This window comes from Bacillus rossius, chromosome 5, assembly GCF_032445375.1.
Source record: "Bacillus rossius redtenbacheri isolate Brsri chromosome 5, Brsri_v3, whole genome shotgun sequence".
NCBI classification, from domain to species: Eukaryota; Metazoa; Arthropoda; class Insecta; order Phasmatodea; family Bacillidae; genus Bacillus; species Bacillus rossius.
The window spans coordinates 83,284,325-83,306,606 of record NC_086333.1 but is presented as its reverse complement, the minus strand read 5'-3'; the positions used below and the strand labels follow the sequence as shown (position 1 = coordinate 83,306,606).

Sequence of the window (22,282 nt, the reverse complement as noted above, 5' to 3'; positions counted from 1 at the left end):
ATAGAAACGTGAAGCCTATTCATCCCAAAGTTAAATAACAATATAGACCGGAAAAACTCGCGGATTCATTCGGCGATAGGCTAGAAGTCAAATACATATATCTTTAAGGTGATTTTGCTATTGGCTTACTGTTCATATAGACGAATCTCAACCAATTATAAACCCTCAACCAAAGAAGGATCGAATCACAGATAAACCAGCTGAGACGACTTACAAGTCAGCAGCCAATGAACAGGCGTTATTTGCCCGAGTGTACAGGGGAATGTGCCGTCTATCCTGAAGGTCATTGGAACCGCGAATTTTTCCGGTCTCTAATTATCAAGGTGTACAAACAAAGCCCTCAAAAATGTTTTTGATTTCACAGTAAACTATTTTCTTCGATCAACTTTCAGTGAAGTGTTTTTGTTTTATACCGAGATCCAGGGATCTAGAACCATTAAATAATTCCCTTTATTTGTGGTTCATTATTATTGGAAAGCTGCTCCCCTAAATGTACTGTAATTTCGAGCGGTTTGCACATAGAAACTACCTCAACGAACTGTTTCAACAACAGTCTAAAACTAAAAAAAACTGTACTTTTACACGCCTGTATCTTACGCCCTAGTAGGCTTCGAGCAAATTGCATTCCAGTTAAAAATAAAAATAAAGGAACGATTGCAACATTCCACATGCTCTTCAAAGTCGGCGGCTAATGAACTAATGGGTTTTATCCAAATAGGCAGAGAACTGTAGCCTTCCCTTAAGCTAGTGGCATGGCAGCTGCTGTTTGTATGAAGATAATTATTGTTCTGTATACTTCAATTACAGTCTTAAATTAGACCTTTTTTAGTTTCTTATAATGGAATGGTGTGGTTCATTTGAAAATTTTACGCCCTTTAAAATACATTCAGCTAGTGAAGAACAAACTAACATATATGGTCAGGAAAAATTCGCGAATTCATTTCGAGAAAGGATTAAATTTAACTGCTCCCGCTATTGTCACAAATATTACAGGGAATGCTCTGCATGCACCAATAAGAAACCACAAACTAAGGAATGACCGAATCGAAGGCTACCACGTTAGACGTACAACCAGACGGCAGCCAATGAACCTGTGGCTTTTTCCCGAGTGTACATACGAAGGTGGAGTCTATCCTGGAGGTCATGGAGCACACGAGTCCAGAGGCTGGCGTGGATAAATTAAACTAGGTGTTCTGTATATTGGCCGTGGCAGCCAACGAGTGCAGAAATGGCGGAGCCATGGAAGGTTTTAAAACAATGATTTGTCTTACTGTTTCGGCTGGTAGGTGTACTTTTTGACGAGATAACGTCTTATAAATCGATGAACGCCGGCTGCACGCACGAAAAAGCATGACTCATTGTCACGTTCGACCTGAGCCAAGCGTGCAAGAACCGGCCAAACACCGTGCGAGAAAATCTTCTATTAAATCAAACAGGTTAAGGCGGTAATATTAACTAATTGTTAGTGATTATATTTAAACAAATTATTTAAAGTAAATTTGCAAAAACTGTATATAATATTTGAAAATCAAAAAGTATCCAATTTTTCATCAATGTTTTCTTATGACGTTATCACGTCAAATTATCGTCCGTAAACCGACTTTACAGATAACCCCCTTTTTTAATTATGGGGAGTTGCTTTATGTTTTATCATGCATCGTGCTATCCGGCAATTATCTAGCCAATAAGAAAAATAAATGTTCCAGACATGAAAAAGTTGTATTGAAACCTTAAAAAATAGTATTATATTATAATTTAATAAATCACCATTATACTACTTATATCTCGGGTTGGATTTGAAACGCCAATAAGAACATTATGTGTTTCAAATTACTAGAGTTCTGAAACATTCGCGCATTCATTTCACGATAGGCTAGAATCTTAAAAGTGTGCATTTCTGCTGCTTCGGTGATTGGGCCACAGTACATCTGAAGGACTTTGGGCCAATGGAAAAATTGTAAACATAAGAAGTAGCTAATCACGAGTATCCGAGTTAACAGGTGCCACGAGTCAGTAACCAATGAATAGAGACCTGCAAAATTCGCGGATTAATTTCGTGATATGCTACAATTCAAATAATTATACCTTAGCGCTGCTTCTACCGGTTCACTGTTAATATGGATTAATGATGGCCAATTAGAGACCCTCACTCATAGAAGCGTCGAATCACAGACACTCGGTCGAGACGACTCACAAGTCAGCAGCCAATGAACAGGTGGCATTTGCCCGAGTGTGTAGAGTGTAGTAGAGTCTATCCTGGAGGTCACTGAACTCGCGAATTTTTTTTCCGGTCTCTACAAATGACTCGGTCACATGTCCGACCGCGAGATGAAACGTGTGTTTGGACAGGTAAGTGGCTGGGGCCGCGCTACTAGTGAATGGGTCGGCGCGGTAGGGGTGGGTGTGACGCGCCGGGTGGAGGGGGCGGTAGGGGCGGTAGGGGAGGGCTATAAGAGGGTGGCGCCCGGCGCCGGACCGCCAATCCACGCGCTAGTGCCCGCAGCGACGCAGCTGTCTGCCTGTCGACCTGTTGCTGCCCCTCATGGCGAGGTGAGTCCGAGCGCTGCCTGTCACTCGTGTTGTTGCCTGCACCATCTGCCACTAGGGACACCTGTATTTCGCGTCAAGGTACTTCACAACAATACTGCAGCTTTTCTCCTGTGGTTATTGGCTGAGGTCGGTGAGAGGTGTCGTCCCGCTCTTGACGGGGCCACCGTACTGCTGCACCCTCACAATTTGCCATGGCTCTTAGAAAAAACTACAGTGTTTTGTGAAATACCTTGACATGAAATGAAATCGCGAAATACAGGTGTCCCTATCTATCACGTTTTATTTCACAACAGACTATATTTGTCTCTTACTTACTACCTGCACTCTTCATAACTTTTCACCTCCAATTTACGAGAAAAAAAAACACTGGTCACAGCGTAAATTTCCGGCTATCTTGGTAAATACACGGTCACTCAGCTCACTTGAACATGAATCCAGAGAATGTTCCAAGTCATAGCTAGGTAAATCATTTTTAAAGTAATTTTTTTACATACCACTGACATCTGTTGTGACTAAAAAAAATGATGCAAGGATAAATGATATAATGCTGACATTGTACTGATATAATGCCATAATCATTTTCTTAACGTACATGACACGTAGAAATTATGACATATTTCACATTTAAAAACAAATTTTTAAGTTTTCACTTCTGTGGACAGTCCCCATGACAGGTTATTTTTTTTGTTTCCCTTTGTTAAGAGCGAAACTTACAACACGGAAGTCTAAATACGGCGCGGTATCTACGAAGATTCAGTTATTTGAAAAGAAGAAAAAAACGAAGAAATATTTGTTCGTTTCAGGGGAATTCTTCGTTGAAAAGTCCTTAAATTTACTGTATATTTCAACAGTGGAAGTTTCCAGACGACTGAACAGTAGAAGTTCCGACATTTTCTCACTGGCCTTGAGTCATTAATAACCAAGTAGCATTGGGTCGGTGCAAGCGTGTTGCAACTAAACGGAAAAAAAGAAATACACTTTGTTTCTTGTAAAAACAAGCTGCTTTGGTATGCTTAAGGGGGTGCCTCCCATTTCAGGTCAAGATTTTATATTTACATTAATTACAGATAAACTTGTAGACTTTTTCAATTGTTTAACTTTCACGAAATTAAAAATATATACAGCTCATACTTTTTGCATAATTAACTGCCAAAGTTACATTTTTAACGTTTTTGGGTTGTACAAATAATGAGAACATAATTTATTGCAGAATTCAAACTTTTTAGGTTTAACTGCAATGCCACTGGCTACTTCAAGAAATGGTTTGAATTTATTTCAGAAAAAATTAATTAATTTTACCTGGAATATCAAAATTCTCAAATTTGTTACGATTTTGACAGCGAATAAACATGAAATGAGTTTTGTGATAGAAATTCAAACCATATCATGAAGTAGCCAGTGGCATTGCAGTTAAACCTAAAAAGTTTCAGTTATGCAATAAATTAAATTCACCTTATTTTTACAACCCAAAAACGTTAAAAATGTAACTGTGGCAGCTAATTATGCAAAAAGTTTGAGCTGTATATATTTTTCATTTCGTGGAAGTCAAACAATTGAAAAAGTCTAAAAGTTAATCAGTGATTAAGATTAATATAAAATCATGACCTGAAATGGGAGGCACCCCCTTAAGATCATCAGGTTTATCCCGGTGCTAAATGAATACGAGGAATTTCTCCCTCATAAGCAATGTAAAACTTTTTTATTTGATATATATAGGTTCACCCGGGAGATAAAATACATCGCAAACTGAACAGCCACAAACCAATGAGTATAACTTGACTTTTTGCAACGTCTTGAGTCTCACCTATTAAAAAAAATTTAAATTCCTTAATTTTAATTATATCATGTTTACTAAAGACTATTTTGAAAATAATTAATACGTAATATATTGTTGAAAAATTCGAAAATAACGAATTCCGCTTTAAAATTTAATGCAATTTAATAAAGTATATTTTTGTGTTGTCTCTTAGAATTTATTTGTAAACAGTTTGAGTTATATACAACGCAAGCAAATATTATTGGGATTATGGCTCGTTTTTTAGTTAAAATAATTATTTCATAAACGTTTTACTTCATATCATAAGTGTTTGACATTACTTGGAAACAAGTTTATTGGTTTAGTAAATTACATATTGATTTCTATCGACTAATTTTTACAAAATATATTTAAAACTTTAGATTATAAGTTATAATAATATACGATTCCTTTAAAGTCTGAACTGAAAGGATTGTAATTTAAAGCGATTTGTGACTTTTCCCTAAATAGTAAGCAGATAAATCCATCGATTAAATATTCAACAATGGTTTAGTATTTGAGGAGTGTGCGTTTGTAAATAAACTTAAACCAGGTTTGAAACTTTTGTCGCATATTTCCATATTCCGGGCGTACAGTTATTCTATTTACATATCTTTTTAGGTTCCGTATACAGCCCAACGGCAACCCTCTATATCCGTGGAGCTTAAGACCATAAACGTTACGTAAAACTTTTTCTACACATTTTCGAACTCTTTAATTATAAATTGCTGATAACATATTTTAATCAAATAAATTTTACTAGTAAATTATATTCACGTAAAAGAGGCACTAAAACGAGAACATTAATGCCTATGAATTTCGTGAATATATATATTTTTTTACTTTATGTTAAATAGAGTAAGGCTGTAAATTGTTTCGGTTAAATAGAACGACGAGAAAGGTCATCTAGGATATTACAGTTTCATTCGTTTGGTTTAAGATTTAACTTGAAAATGACAACACATTTGACATGTGAAATTCATGTCCAATATAGCAAGTACTCCATGTTTTAAAACATTTTTAAAGAATATTGACATCAGCTTTTAAGTTAATAGCGGAAATGTTTTTTCTTATATTACTGAATTTTCTCCATAATCGAACCTAGATGATTATGTACAAATTTGACAATGTTTCAGAATAATACATCAACTAGTATAATCGTGAAGTTCATGGTGTTATGGTAAACAGTTTAGCATATATATGTTGTACACGAAATATTACCACAATATTACTTATATATGCTAATAAATTCCCACCTTGAATAGAGTAAGGACAGTCAAAGCGAGAAGGATGATTTAATGACAGTTTTGTGTCAGGCGTATTTCATGATCAGTCAATTTTCTTGGCGTGCCGTAGTTTTTTGTACATTAAGCGTTATCATTTTCGTCCGCATCTGAGAAGCTCTGTCGAATAGAGTGTAACCTGTGCTGCAAGGATCATTCAATGACAAGTTAAAATATGCCAAGAAGGATAAATTAAGTTTAAATCTTGAAATAATGTATTTAAATTGTTTTGCGGAAGAGCTATAGCTCCAAACAGAGCTCAGAAGAATTTTTTTGACGTTATTCATGTTTATTTACTGTTATACTGTTGGATCTATTTATTGTTTTTAAAATAAACAAGTAATTTTTCCACAAATATTTAATAGAAATAAGACAAAAAAAGGGTCCCGAAAATCATTAACTATATTACATGCAAGCTTAACTTTAAATTTTTTATACAATTGAGAACATTTGCATCTTCGCTGTCTTACTTCTTTATGAGAAACAAATTACTATTTTTATCATTGGTTCTCTGCCGTGGAGGATATATCAAGAGAACTTTGTTACAATAAACCATAAGATTATTTCTCAAGTATATGCATATGTTCCGTGCCTTAGGCCCACCGAGTACCCAACAAGGGCTCCCATGATTCACAATTCCGCAGAAATGAGTTCTTGTCTGTCCATCACAAGAATTATTTGACTAGCAGGGACAGTTATTTGTATTTGTAGCAGGGACAGTTATTTGCTACAGAGGTTCTGATTTTTTAACAAAGCTATTCCGGCCGTGCCAGAGACAGTGGCGGATCCAGAAATTCACTCTAGGATTTCAGAATAGCCAGAGAAAAAATGTCTTAAAATTACTAAATTTGTATTTAATCTACTCACACTACACATAAAATCCAACCACCAGATTTTACGATTCTACAAGAAATTCATTAATTATATTATAATATTTTATTGGTTTCAGAAACAATCATTTTTTTCGGCAATATTAATGTAGCAGACAACTGGTTTTTCGAGGGGGGGGGGCACTTGCCCCTGGTGCCCGCCCCCCCCCCCCCTTTTTTTTTGATCCGCCACTGGCCAGAGATCTCCTGCAGTTAAATTGAATGCTGTGTGCATCTGCGCTCATCACCTAATGTTCGCGTGGGTACAGCCTGCCTGAAGATGTGAACGCGCTGGGAAAATGAAGGAAGGCACATTTCGGATCAGCAACGTAGATTTTTCATTAAAACGTCAGGATTTCATTTCATTTCCAACGCCGATGTAGCTCAATCATTCTCTCGAACCTGGTTTTTGTTTTTTGGGCTTTTTTGGATTCCGTTCAAGCTTTCCTCTGGCTTGAATATTATATAATTCCGAGCATATTTACGAACAAGTCACATGAGACATCTTTCATTATTTTGTCAGCGCTACGCAAGCTCCTCACGATGTCACCAGCTGAATGCGTTCCCGCGCTGCACCAGTTCGTGACTTCACACGAAGTTCATTCGCAACAATCACGCACATGCGCCTACACTGGTACGATGACGTCACAGGCAAAACAAATACTTCGCGACAAACACGTACAGACCTGATCTATCCGTTGTGGGCTCAATCATTGTTGACGCATTATTAGGGACACCTGTATTTTGAGAATACATTTCGTGTCAAGGTATTTCACAAAATACTGTAGCTTTTCTCCTGTGGTTATTGGCTGAGGTCGGTGAGAGGTGTCGTCCCGCTCTTGACGGGGCCAATGAGAATGTGGTCACCGTACTGCTGCACCCTCACAACTTGCCATGACTCTTAGAAAAAGCTACAGTGTTTTGTGAAATACCTTGACATGAAATTAAATCGCGAAATACAGGTGTCCCTACCCATTATTAGTGTCGTAGTCATCTTCGACTCAAATCTGACGGTATCTCGTCACACAAGAAAATTGGACCTACTATCACGGTATCGAGCGTATAGACATTTCCACGTTGAAATGTATGTAAAATATATTCTGCCCAAATTATTTTGGACAGTGACAATTTTTGTCGTGGTTGTAAAAATTTGTTCAATTAATTAAACATTAGCCAGGCGCTTAGTGTTTCATCTTAAATACTTTTTTTATATTATTTGAAACAAAGAAAATTGTTCAAATCTAAGTTAAAAGGCGTATAGCAGGTGCGGGAAGCACCTTAGATCATAAGTCGTCTCGTGTTAAAAATTATAATTTTTTTTATCATGGTGAACCTGCAACTGTAGTTTCCGGTCGAACCCTTGCTCAGCCTTTATATATATAATAAGTTAGTTTATTAATAGTTAATGTGAAGATTGTCCTGACGAGAGAGCCTTGCCGTCCCTGAAGACGCGATAACAACAGACACCGTGGCACCTGGAGTGCTGCGGGCTGCATTCCCAGAATGCCAGGCGCAAAACATACATGCACTGCGTGGATTCTACAAATATGCTGCATTTTTTTTTTTACAATACAATATTGTGAAACGCTAATAATAAAATGAAATCCGAAAGCTTTGCATGAACATTCATATTTTTTAAATATAAATACAATAATGTAGTTTTTAAATTATTATGAGAAATGATGTAATTACATACCTGCACACTCTTTTGGTATAAATATAAGAGCAATTTCAACTAATCGATTCACGAACATACTTCAAATGTATCAAACTTGATCGACATATCTTTTCTCGTTTTCATGATTTGTAAAATATAAAATTTAAAAAATCTAGGGACAATAGATGCCCTGCGTAGGATGAACGAATGTCATAAATAAAAACAGAAAACAGAAAAACCATTTTGCGAGCAGCCTCTTGAAGTTAGAATGACTTGTGGACGCCGACTCCAACACGCCCACGCAGTCGTGTAAGCCCCGCCCTCTTGCGTCACGTGACAGACCCAGCTGTGACGTGGTTCCTGTCGCGCCACGGGCCAATGGCTGAGCCGAGATCCGCCCCCCCCCCCCCCCCCCCCCCCGTGGTCTCGTGACTTGGCTGCTGCAAGCCTGGGACATGACGGTCGTTCTTAGAGAAGAGTTCTACTGCGTTAGAGATGTATCATAGACATTGTTGTAATGTTCTATTATAATTCTCTTTCAATTGTGTTATTTTCACTTGCTGCAATTATATATCCCTACTAATTTTATTAGAGACACGGAAATTTCGCGCATTCATTTAGTCGCAAACTAGAATGCAAACCTTCACACTCTCGCACTGTGTTCATGATTGGACCGCAGTTACTTGGACACGCCCCTCCGAGACCGTGAGCCAACGAGGCCCAGCTAGGAGAGAAGTAAGCGAATCGGGTAGTTCCGATTAGCAAGGATAAACATGCCCTCGCTAAGAAAACAACCAATGGGAAAGCGAATATGGGTTGAGCACACCTATTACCTTACATTCTACTCTGAAGCCAGATAAATCTGCGAAATTTCCGGGTCTCTAAATATTATAAATGTTAATTTAAGTTTATTTGTTACGCTTTCACGCGAAAACTACTTAACCGATTATCATGAAACTTTGTACACATTTTCTTGGAGGTATTAGAAGTAGCATAGGATAATTTTTATTGAAAAAAAAATATTTTTTACAAAAGATAAAAAAAATTTGTCAAAAAATCTCAAAATCTAGCTACTTTAATGCCATCTAGCATTCCAGTTAATAAGTTCCAACCCTGAGCACTGTAATACCGTTGCACTGTATTATCGATGGTCAAAATTCAAAATTCAAAATTATTTATTTTTGTTACAGAGAAATATATTTTATTGATTCATTTCTATTGTAATTATCTCTGATACTTATTTAATGGTTTCAATGCGAGCGAAGCCGCGGGTAAAAGCTAGTATATCATAAATCTAACGATGATTCATTGACGAGAATTAAAGTGAACATAATGCTGAGCTGTTGTGAGAGTGATAGTGTTGTGCTTTAAGCTAAACAAATCGATGTATCACTCCTTAACAAACATTTAAAAATAACACTGTTATAACTGCTATGCACAAGTCAAACCTTCGAGCCGACTATACTTTGCCGCAGGAAAATCATTTTAAACTCGAAATTTCGACATCTTATAACTTTCACCTTTCAGGGACAGATATCCCATTACGTTAAAAAAATAACTCTTTTTAAGCAGCAATAGCATACAAACTCCCTAATACATGGGTTACATTTTATATAAGTGTGAAAGTGTTGGTACCAAAATTTTATAAAGTGTAGGTTAGGACGTAATCATTCGTAAACAACATATGTGTGAAATTTTAAATACTTAAATGATTACAAAGCAATATTTAAGATATTTATGCCCCATTTCCAGAGTTAGTTACCTACATATAATTTCCTAACGATTCGTTGCTATGTTAAAATTTCCACCTTAAATTTACAAAGAGATATGGTTACAAACTATTCAGGTATTTTAGAAATATAACGGATGTTTTCGTGAATCTACTGGTACTAAGTGTACTTGCTCTGGACGTAAACTAACGAAAATCATTTTAAATTATTGACCAAAACCGGGAAACTTGTTAAGTCCGCAGGGAAAACACTCTTTCCTGCAGTGAGCAGTGTCGTCTGGCTATTGGCCTGTAACTCGTAGCAAAACATTAGTACAAACTTGTAACTGCAAGCACCAATTTTGCTTAAATTGCTTATTGGTGTAGGGTTAGTATAAGTTAATAATGTTCGCAGGCTTTCACGGCCATTGTCTGAAGTAGCTTGGCTTCTGGGTTGTAGCCGCGTCCTTGGCGAATAATTCCACAGCCGTTTCTGTCGACATTGCAGTCGTCATCAGGGAGCAGTTGCCTACTGTAGGTAACTGCTCCATTATGATGGCGACTGCTATGTCGACGGAAACGTCGGTGAATTATTCGCCAAGGACGCGGCTACAACCCAGAAGCCGAGCTACTTTAGTGTAAGTTAATACACAGTTTAAAGAAGCAGATGTGGACATGCCCGAGCCTTGGTGGCGAGGTCAGTGCTGTACTCCGCGCGACAGATCTCGTTACTGGAACGTAAGGTCGACGGTCGCCCGGCAGCTAAGCCCCGCCGGACGCCTGTCAGCGCAGGTGCAGCCTTACCGCCCGCTGAGGCCATCTCCATGCAAATACTCGGCGCTGCTCGATCCACGTGAGGGGGGGGGGGGGAGCGAGTGATTGCTTCGCTTTAAGGCCGGCGACAACATGTCTGGGGGCTCGTGAACTTGCTTCTTATACCCGCGCAGGAGACCAGGAAAACGGCCAACTAAATCCTTCCCAGCCGCTGCATCTCGCCTCTAGAACATCCCCTGCCAGGAGACACCAGCGGTCCACTGAGATATTTAAAAAAAGGGGGGGGGGTTGTCTGTAAAGTCGTTTTACGGACGATAATTTTACGTGATAACGTCATAAGAAAACATTGATGAAATATTGCATACTTTTTAATTTTCAAATATTATTTAAAGTTTTTGCAAATTTAATTCAAATAATTTGTTTAAATATAATCACGAACAATTAGTTATATAAATAAACTGAAATCAAATCAATGACAATAAATTGTTAATTTGAAATGACAAATTGGGACTAATAAATCAAATTTTTTAAATTGCTGATTTTAAAAGCCCGCCTTAACCCGTTTGATATTATAGAAGATTTTCTCGCACGGTAGTTGGCCGGTTCTTGCACGCTCGGCTCAGGCGGAACGTGACAATGAGTCATACTTTTTCGTGCGTGCAGCCGGCGTTCATCGATTCATAAGACGTTATCACGTCAAAAAAATCTTATTAAAAAGTAATTGGCATTCTAAATCCAGTGACTTGTTTCCAAGGTAATACTGAATTAATGTGTGTGTGAGTGAGAGAATGATAGTACCATTATACCAATTTTAAGCATATTTTAACACTTTTTAAAAACCATATTTAATATTATGTACTAGTCAACCCGTGTGTAATTCCGCAGTGCGCACCATATAGTTTTGTGTTGCATTCCATTCTTTATAAATTTGGGAGAAATTACATTTTGAAGAAGATTAGAAAAAAAGTAAACGGGTGTTGGTACAAAAGAAGAATATAATTGAACACATCAGTACAAATAGCAGTTACACATTTTTTTTACAGAAGTATTATATTCAAATATACCAATAATATACGCGTTTACAAAACCTCTTTAAATACAATTTTAGAAGTGATGATATGATCATTGTTCACGAATCTGATTCGATATATATATCGAAAAATCGACGCATCCATTAAAGGACCTCTTCTTAGATGATTTTAAATCTCAAATTTAAGAGAAGCGGTACATTTTTAGACCGTGGGTCTATTTTTCGTCATTAGCCGGCATTATAAGCTATAAAATGAGAGGTAAATCATGGAATTTGATAAAGGAGTAAGGAAGATCTCGTGGACTGACAAAAACAGGCTAGAGAATTAATATATATGATTAGGTTGGTATTTAATTATATTTTTATATTATGTTTTTAAAACCATATTTAATATGTATTAGGTTAGTATATAATTGTATTTAATACTTTTTGTTTTTAATGTGTTGTCTTTAAATGTTTAAATTTTTTGTTACAAAAACTTGGATGTTAATTTGTTAGATGATTCATCAGTAATTGCTGTAATTTGTAATTTTATGCTTCATTCCTATGTACAACTTAGTATGCGTTGTTTATGTCTCGTGGTTCAGTTTTCGAGAAGGCGGACATAACTCAGTTGCGCAAAACTGAAGTAGAAATAAATAAATGAAATGTTTGCGGTCATCAGCACAAAAGTAGCAAGCAGGTACTGTGCACCATCAGGCGCAGGTACTTTACTAAGCGCGAGGGTACCCTACTGGCATGCACTAGAGGACTATGAATATGCCAAGGTACTCGGTTCACATAGGCGTCACAGACGCCGAGTGCAGAGACATCAGTAGGGACTGCAACAACAAGTGGGCTCAGTGGTCTGTGGGTTTCACTTGTAATCCTTTTGCACAAACCTTCTTCTGCACACTGTAATAGTTTGTACTTTTTTTTTACAACGAAAGTCCTTGGGAAACCATTGGAAAATGATATCACTTGTAAAACTGCAAGGCAGAGCTTTGTAAAACTGCTGATGATACAAATCCCCGGATTGCAATTCTACAAGAAACATCGCTGCAACTGAGTTTCCAAGGACTGTCCTTGTACAAGTACAAAATTGTTTTTACAGTACATACGTTCACGTATACAACCATTTATTCTTTGGCTCCTGGTTACTTTTTATTTTTGTAAATGCAACTGAAATAATCATGTACATTTTATTTAAGATATTTGTAAATTTGTACATTTGTATGAGAGCAAATCCATCACTATAAAAACATTTTTCGCATTAATAATGGGTTCGAATCCTTGCCCGGAAACCTATGATTTGTGTTGTCCTAGAGCCAGTCATAAATTACTAGGGACATCTAGTTTTCACGATAAGTAGAGACCTGAAAAATTCGCGGGTTCATTTCGTGAAACGCTACAATTCAAATAAGTATACCTTAGTGCTGCTTCTGTCATTGGTTCACTGTTAATCTGGAGGACTGAGGGCCAATTAGAGACCCTCACTCATAGAAGTGTCGAATCACAGGCCACCCAGTCGAGACGACTCACAAGTCAGCAGCCAATGAACAGTTGGCATTGTCCGAGTGTGTAGAGGATATTGGAGTCTATCCTGGAGGTCATTGAACCCGCGAATTTTTCTGGTCTCTAGTGATCAGTTTATTTCGCAAAAAAAAAGTGCCTGCCCGTGATAATTTATTGTAATCCACCAAAGTATACAACTTTCACTTTCAACCAATGATCATTCTAACGGGCAGTAGGAGTTGAGCTCGGAGCCGGAGCAGCCGGCTGGTGTCGGCGGAAATGCTCTGCGCTAACGAGGTCTCGGCCGGCAGAGGTTGGTAGCACTGCGCGGAGGCTGGGCTAATTACCCAGGCTGCACGCCCAGTAGGCAAACACTCTCTGTGGGCGACCCTGCTGTTTGAGCGGTCTCGCCAGGGAAACCACTCATAACTCTGTCCATTTGCCTTCTCGGCTCTTCTGGGCCCAAGTTTCCGTCTCCACACACGACCTCCTGGCCAGGACTCTATACGCGTGTGGGGCGAAGTTATAAGGTCAAACTTCCCGCGCGTGTCGAGTGCAGGCTCGGCCTTGTGACCCACCCACTTGCGCGTTTCTCCTTTGAACTTCCAGTGTGCTTTCATTCGGCCGTGTTCTCGGCTGCTAAGCTGTAGTCAGTCAGTCAGTAGTGAGACGTTTAAACGCAACTGCTGCAAAGTTTGCAATGTACGAGGACTGTTTTTTTTAAATAAGTTCCGTTTGGTCATTAAAAAAATGAACTTTGTGAGAAAAGGTTTTTATTGACAGATTTAAGTTAATTCATATCTACTTAAAATTCACACATAATCGCCATTCAGTTCCAAGCGCTTATAGTAACGGTGCACTAGTATATTTAACCTCGCCGGCAGGGATCTGAACCGCTAGGAAGCGCGGCTACCCGCAGTGCAGGCGCGTGAGGCGGGCAGCCTGCACGCAAGGGGCAGGTGAACATCCTCTCGCACACAGACACTGGCTCTCCTTGTCCCCTGCTAGAGCCGTGTCTGCTTGGTCGTCGCAGGGCTGTTCAGGGGTAAAATAAAATACCCTTTACAATCTGCAGCCAATAAGCATAAGATAATTTTTTATAATGGAAATAAAACTGGAGTCGATCCTGGAGGCATAGACCTGCAATTCTCAGTCACTACTAATTTCGAAAGTTATTTTACGAGGGATATTTGTAAAGTATCCTCCGTTTGGTCATTAAAAATATTAAATAAACTATTGAAAAAAGTTTTTATTGGCATTTTTAGTTTACTGAAGACCTACTTTATATTCTCACATAATCTCCATTCAGTGTTAAGCACTTTTTTCGTATCGCTGCACCAGTTTTTTTTTTTTTTTAATCTCTGCTTAGAAGTTCGTCGCCTGGGAATGGAACGGACGCCTGGGCCATAGGCAACATGGACTTCGAACACGCAATGCGTGTAGCCTAAGTACAGGCGCTTAGTAAACACCTCCGCAAAACGTTTAAGCAATCTCCGTACTCGCGTCAAAAAATTATGGCTACCGTTTTTGTGGAAGAAAAGGGCTTCATTTTGGTTGATTTAACGAAACTTGGGTAAACAAATACAGCGAAAACTTTTAAAAATACGTTTTTCAACTTTTTTAATTCCATACGGCGAACTTATATGCAGAGAGATTAAATATATTGTTGCACTGTTACAAAAAGGGTTTGAGACTGAATAGAGATTATGTGGAAATATAAAGTTGTTATGTTGTAAACTAAAACTGCCAATAAAAACATTTTCCCAGGAGTTTATTTAATAAGTTAGTTTAATCACCAAACGCAGCTTACTTTACTTATATCCCTCGTAGATGGTCTATACTTTTTATATTGTCATTTAATGTAAAATACGTCCTTGCCTTATAATGCAAATGTCTAAAATTTTGATCCAGCATATTTAACATGTTAAGGATGGATGCAACATGATTATTCCTGTGCTTAAACGGAACTATATCGTGACGTCACGCCGGGAGAAGGACTATGCCGTAGAGACGACGAGGCGTCTGCAGCGTTAAACAATACCGCCCTTAGTGCGCACTTGATCGTTGTTCCTGAAGATTCCCATCGGAGATACTGGATGACAAAGTGAGGTTGTGTTGTTGGCATTGAAGTGATGGTGCCTGAATACCGCGACACACCCTAGCTGACTTCAGCCAATCATGAAGAGAGAGATAGACTGAACAGAAGTGTAGCCAACTACCTCAGGGTATGCAAACACTTTAGACGTATTAATGGCTGATGTACGAAAGTACGAAGCTGAGCAACATGACCGATCTGTTGGAGTACTATGAAGGGCAGGCCTCATTGTCTTCCACCCTACAAGTTGTTATTGTTATTACATTGTTTATAACAGCAACAACTGTCTACTTCATCATTACTAAATCAAAATAAACAGCAATTTTACATGAGTTTTGGAAAACATAACTACGATATTTTATGACAAAGGGGATAGTTCTTGATAAATTATTTTATTTTCTCTTATTGGTTCGATACTTCTATTTACCAAAAAAAATCACACCAGTATCAACGCGTCGATAATGTTATTTGGATGGTATTTAATAGAAAAGTAGTTCTCTATTAAATAATCTAACTGTGCTTTGTGCATCAGTTGAAAGTCCAGCTTCATAAAGACTTGTCCTTTGACTTTGGATCGTACAATCCGTACGCGAAATGAAGTCCAGTAGGTACCGAGAGCTAGTGCACGCTCGCGACCGGGGCATAAATAACTGGGATCTGGGTTCGCGAGCGTCCACATTGATTCAGGGAACCGGGTTTGGCGGCAAATGCACGACACGACATTCGTGCGACACGACACCTCTCCAGGGATAACGATCGCACTTCACACAGCTTAGCATTTGGCCGCGCGGGCCTTCACTCTGCACTCTAAACTCTGGACTCTGCACTCCGCACTCTGCACTCTGGACTCTGGACTCTGCACTCCGCACTGTGCACTCTGGACTCTGCACTCCGCACTCTGCACTCTGGACTCTGGACTCTGCACTCCGCACTGTGCACTCTGGTATCTGGACTCTGGACTCTGCACTCTTAACTCTGGTCTCTGGACTCTGGACTCTGGTCTCTGGACTCTGGTCTCTGGACTCTGCACTCTGGGTCGTCAACAGCACTGCAGTCGAATCAGCAACGCGTACCAGAGGTGTATTGTTGTGGCCACTTCATACCAGGAATAATGGTAGCTCTCTTTATTACTGAACACCCAACACCTTACATTCGCACACATACTCCATGGATAGGGGCATGTATTTTTTTCTCGTTAGACTGCAGTAAGGTATGAGTGAGCTAGCGAATGTTACCTTGTGATTGGCGGCCGTCTGCAAGAGAAGCCATTGTCCTGTTTGGCCGGACCATTCAGGACGCGTTTGCTCCCGCACTGGGTGGCTGTGATTGGCTTGCCGACAGTGGACATGCACCTGAAATAAACCCAGCCAATCACGAAACACAGGCGAGGCTAAATATGTTTTAACACACAGCTGGTCTGGAAATCTTTTTTGTGTAAAGTAGGTGGCCTTATCCATAGAGCAAACATCAAGTGTTTATTAGCATTCCACTTGTGTAAGACGCAATCTTACTTTGGGTTCGAACAACAAGCAATCAGCATTCCCGTGAGCTACATGTTTATAATTGCGTAGAGGTCTTATACGGTGAGTGCAGTTACCGATTTTCTACCTTCTCAGTGAGAAATAAATTGTAAAATCTTGAAAGGCAGTCTAATGGGGAAATACACTGTGAAGTACCAGTGTCTCTACTGATGGACACTCATTAACTCACGAGAAAAGTTTACCTTTTGTTTGAGTTTGACAAGCTGCGTAAATGCTTTTGAACAAGCTCTTGTATTATAGGTAGGGGCAGGAAATTTTCGCGAAAACAATCTGAACGCCTACTAGACTGCAACAAGGTATACCCACACGAGCGGTTTCTTCCTTTTGATTGGCGGCCGTCTGTGAGAGAAGTCGTTGCCTTGTTTGCACGAGCCACTAAGGACGAGTTTGCTTCCACACTGAATTAGTGTGATTGGTTGTTGTAACAATCGACATGCACCTCAAAGTAACTCACCCAATCACGAAACACAGACGATGCTACAGTGTTTTAACTTCCAGCTACTCTCGGGATCTTTTCGCGAAGTTTTCATGGCCCTAATTATAGGCTAAGGTCTATGAGAAGTGGCCAATGACAATGAGGCTTCTTTACTACTGAGCGCCTTTCATTCGCCATACCTAGGGATGGAAAAAATTCACGTTTCCAATTACCTCCAGGATAGACTCCACAGTCCTCTGTACACTCGGGCAAATGTCTCCTGATGCTGCCGACTGGTGAGACGTCTCTACTTGGTAGCTTGTGATTCGATACTTTTTTATTAATGTTTTCTCACTGGTCGAAATAATCTTATAAATTATGCCAACAGCGAAAGAACCTCGAGGTAAACATTCTATAATTCTAAAATTTTCTATAATTTTATCCAATCGCACAATTATTCCATGACTGTTCCGATCCCTGACCATACCAGTAAGAAGAAGCTACTGTGATTTGAGAAATATCTTCTCAAGAAAAGATTTCGCAAGTTAGAAGGAGGGGTTAGGTATATCTCGCGAATAAATCTGAACTCTTAGACTGCAACAAGGTATGCCTGTGCTAGCGGTTTCTTCCTTGTGATTGGTGGCCGTCTGCAAGAGAAGCTATTACATTTTTTGGTTAGGGTATTCAGGATGCGTTTTTTTCCGCACTGAGTGATTTACCTACAGTAGAGTTGCACCTAACAGAAATTCAATCAACCACGAAACACAGACTATGCTATAGTATTTTAAAACAAATTCTTGGATTATTTTTGGGAAGTACGAAAGCTTCTAGTGATAATGCTCTAAACCTGGACATTACAGTCTCCAGTGTCTGCGCTTCTGTGGTTCGCTGGTCTGTGCGCCCGGCCCGAGCGTCGCTCCCAGCCGTGAAGGCGTCTGAAGGCGTCTGAAGCCTTCTGAAGGTGTCTAGGCGTCTGAAGGCGTCTATCTGTCTGAAGGCATCTAGCTGCCTGAACGTGTCTATCTATCTAAAGGTGTCTAGATGTCTGAAGGCGTCTGAATGTGTCTGAAGGCGTCTGAATGTGTCTGAAGGCGTCTGAATGTGTCTGAAGGCGTATAGGCGTCTGAAGGTGATTAGCTGTCTGAAGGCGGATTAATGTGTCTGAAGTAGTATATGCGTCTGAAAGCGTCTAGGCGTCTAGGTTCCTGAAGGCGTACAAGTGTCTGAAGGCGTCTAGGTTTCTGAAGGTGCACAAGTGTCTGAAGGCGTGTGGGCGTCTCCCAGGACGAGGGAACCTCGCGCGCCAAAGAAACGCGAAAGGCGAGGTGGAGATACGCAACAATCTCTCCCGTTCTTCTCGCCAATTTGATTTGCTCGCCCTGCGTCTCCGCTGCACGGGGGTCTCTTCTCCCCGAGCAATTCGGCAAGCGACACTTTCCCAATCACATCTCTGTTCTCCTCCTCCTTATTTGCATTCGGCTGGCTCACTCGCCCCGTGGCGTCATGCAGCTCGGCTGTGACTTCACATTGTTAGTGGATGTGATCATCGCTTTATGTAACCTCAGGGACGAGTGTGTGCATTTTCGAGGAGTTAAAACGTTTTAAATGTACAATTTATAACGAATTATTTTTATTTCTTTATGTACTAAACTGTAGCTTACAGAAGTTTTATTTTTTAATCTATGTTTTTGTTCTTTTTATGAAACATTTTATATTTTTAATTAATTTTTTAGAAAGAAAATAAACCAACATTTATGATCCCTAATCTAAAAACGTTTGTATGATATGACAGCATATTTAAATATAGTCACTTAAAGTTGTGCTGTTTTTTAATTTAATCATAATCAAATTGATCACTATTTTTAATTATGTCATATTTTTCCTGTGATTAATTTTATGATAGGGGAAAATTAAACGAATAATAAATGAAATACTAGTGGCATGTATTTTCAGCGAACATTATCGAATGTAGTTGTGTGTTAAACACTATATCGTCACCCTTGTTTCATGATTAGTTGAGTTTCTTTTAGGTGCATATCTACTATCAGCGCACCAATCACAGTGATCCAGTGCGGGAGCAAACTCTTCCTGAGTGGCTCGGTCAAACAAGGCAGTGTCTTCTCTCGCGGACGGCCGCCAATCAGAAGGAAGTAACTGCTGGTGCGGACATACCACATTGCAGTCTAATGGGCGTTCGGATATTTTTTGCGCGAAAAATGCCTGCCCCAATTCATTACCAATCTAGTTATATTTATTTAATTTCTCTTGGATATCCTAAAATACCCAAGTGTACACACAGGTAAGTCTGGATTCGACCAACAAACTTTGCCTGCAGGTACAGCACGACAATATAAGTTTAAAACATGTTACGAAATATGTAGAGAACGGAAAAATTCGCGGATTCATTCGACGATAGGCTAGAATTCAAATACATATACCTTTATAATGATTTTTCTATTGGCTCACTGTTCATCTGGACGAATCTCAACCAGTTATATACCCTCAACCAAAGAAGGAACGAATCACGGACAAACCAGCTCAGACGACTTACAAGTCAGCAGCCAATGAACTTGCGTTATTTGCCCGAGTGTACAGGGGAATGTGCAGTCTATCCTAAAGGCCATCGAAACCGCGAATTTTTCCGGTCTCTACATTTGACCTAAATTGCTTCCCAAGGATGGTAAACGTCTTTAAATTTGGGGCCCAAAAACATTTCTATTGTAAATAATAGGGAGAGTGATTAAGATGGAACACTGACAGACTGGATTCAGTTAAACTGAATGATTCTTTACAACCACAACGAATTTTATCGCAGTAGCACAATTATTTCATTGAAGTAATTTGTAATAACACCTTTATTTTCTACATATTTGTGTGAAGTATTAATTCAATGAAGTAATTTTTACATCCACAAAATTCATTATTGGTTGTAAAAATCCATTCAAATGATTGTAATTCAGATGATTATTTTTCCATCTTAAAACTTCCTCTTTTATTATAAAACAAATGTGGTTCGGCTCCATATTCAAAGGCGTCAGTCTTGGGAAACAATTGAGACGATAAGTAGGGGCAGGTAGTTTTCGCGAATAAACCTGAACGCCTATTAGACTGTAACAAGGTACACCTGCACCAACAGTTTCTTCCTTGTGATTGGCGGTCGTCTGCGAGAGAAGTTGTTGCCTTACTTGACCCGGCCACTCATAACGCATTTGCTTCCGCACTCAACTACTGTTATTGGTGTTGTAGCAATCGACGTGGAACTGAAATAGACTCGCCCAATCACGAAACTCAGACGATGCTACAGTGTTTTAACATTCAGCTAGTCGCGGAATCTTTTCGCGAAATATGCGTGTCCATAACAATAAGTCGTATAGAGGTTTCCAACTTATCTTGTGATTAGCCTGTAGCTGTATATGTCTTGTAATGACTCGCCTTTGTAGATGGTATAGGGAAGTGCGGGCAACTTTTATCTTGAGTATCCCATCATTTGAGACCTGTAAAATTCGCGATTTCAAATCCCTAAAGGATAGACTCCATGATGCTCTACGCACTCGTGCAAATTACATCTGCTGATTGGTTACCGACTCGTAACACCTGTTGACTGGAATGATCGTGATTCGCTAATTCTTCTGTTAAAGATTTTTCATTGACCCAGAGTCCTTCAGATAAACTGTGGTCCAATCACTGAAGCAAAATAATGTCAAAAGTATTTGGACTCTATCCTATCGTGAAATGAATCTGCGAATTTTACAGGTCTCTAGTCATTAAGTTAATAAAAAACATTATAAAGGTATTTTTTCATAAACAATTAAATATGGGTTACATTAAGAATTTAATTAAAATTATATGCAAAAACTTAAAATATGAGGAGCTGATTAATGTGGGACACTAGCCCATAAGGGTGAAGATGCCGCATCCTGGCCTCGTGCCGACAGGCAGAGACTAGGCCCTCGTAGCTCGCTGAGAGGCAGCGCCCACCCTTAAGCGCCCTTAGCTGGTGTTTTTCCGGCTCCAACACTCACTTCCACCTCCTCCGTGTTAAACCCCCGCACTTCCCCTGCTGCAAGTGCAATACCCACCGCAGACACTGCCCCCTGTTAAATACACATCAGGCGCCCGGACATCAGAGCAAACTAATATTGCTACGGCCTGCAAACATGTAAGCTTAAACTTGATGAAAGCAAGTTATGAAAATGTATGCAGGTCATAACATTCATTTTTCACAAAAATATTACTAGAGAGTTTAGTTTGTTTTTTTAATTCGAAAACACGAAAGTTTCTTAGGGCTTCTGACACTTTTAAAACATTTCACCTTGCGTCCTGCTCATATAGCTGAAGGCTTTGCGTTGCTTCGCAACCCCCGCGAATAAAATATCCGCTGTTTAAAGCAATCCTTGAGATGTTTACGCAAAACTCACTTTGAACTTTCTCACGGACTGCTGATTTGTGACATATAAAGAGAAATTGTAGGACCTGTATTTGAAGCAAAAGTAAACAATTTAGTCATTTTTGTACGCAGGCTCCATGAAGTCTAAGTGTGTATGTGTGTGTACGACTTGTACTGGAAAGCTGCACCCAACCCATGGTTGACCGGTTTTGGACCCACATGGCATTTTGAATTCCGGCCAGCTTAAAAACTGACTTCATCTAACTTGTTTTGCAATCCTTCCGCGTTAAGATTGACCCAAACATATCGGACACGTATTAATACGTATACGTTAGAAGAAGTACCTAGGTTTACATGGGTTAACTTAGCATTGTCCAAGTTCACTGGGTAAAGTCCGAATACAGCTGAATTCGACTATCCGTGATATTCGCTTATCCGTGCTGACTCCCCGCTCGCGTAGTTGTGTAACCTCTCGTGTCTCACGCGAGGGGCACAAGGGATGAAATGGAAAACAGAGGTGTGCAGTGTGTTAGACATTTATTCATCCAGGAACACATACCCTCAATGACATACAAAGATGAAATACAGAATATTGTAACGAAGTACATTTGATTTCAGAGCCTTGGCTCGTAACAGAAGTCGAAAGAAAATGCGTACAAACAAACAAAACAAATGGTTAGCAGG

The 22,282-nt window shown here is 39.4% G+C and overlaps 1 protein-coding gene across 1 annotated transcript in view; it reads left to right on the top strand.

The window, feature by feature from the left end:
• The first annotated feature begins 2,509 nt into the window (after positions 1-2,509).
• The window catches only part of LOC134532398 (diuretic hormone 45), a 128,671-nt gene continuing 108,898 nt past the window's right edge, over positions 2,510-22,282 (top strand). The window contains exon 1 of the mRNA XM_063368838.1: positions 2,510-2,550. Within this exon, the coding sequence (XP_063224908.1) occupies positions 2,543-2,550 (8 nt within the window). The 5' untranslated portion in view covers positions 2,510-2,542. The remainder of the gene's footprint in view (positions 2,551-22,282) is intronic.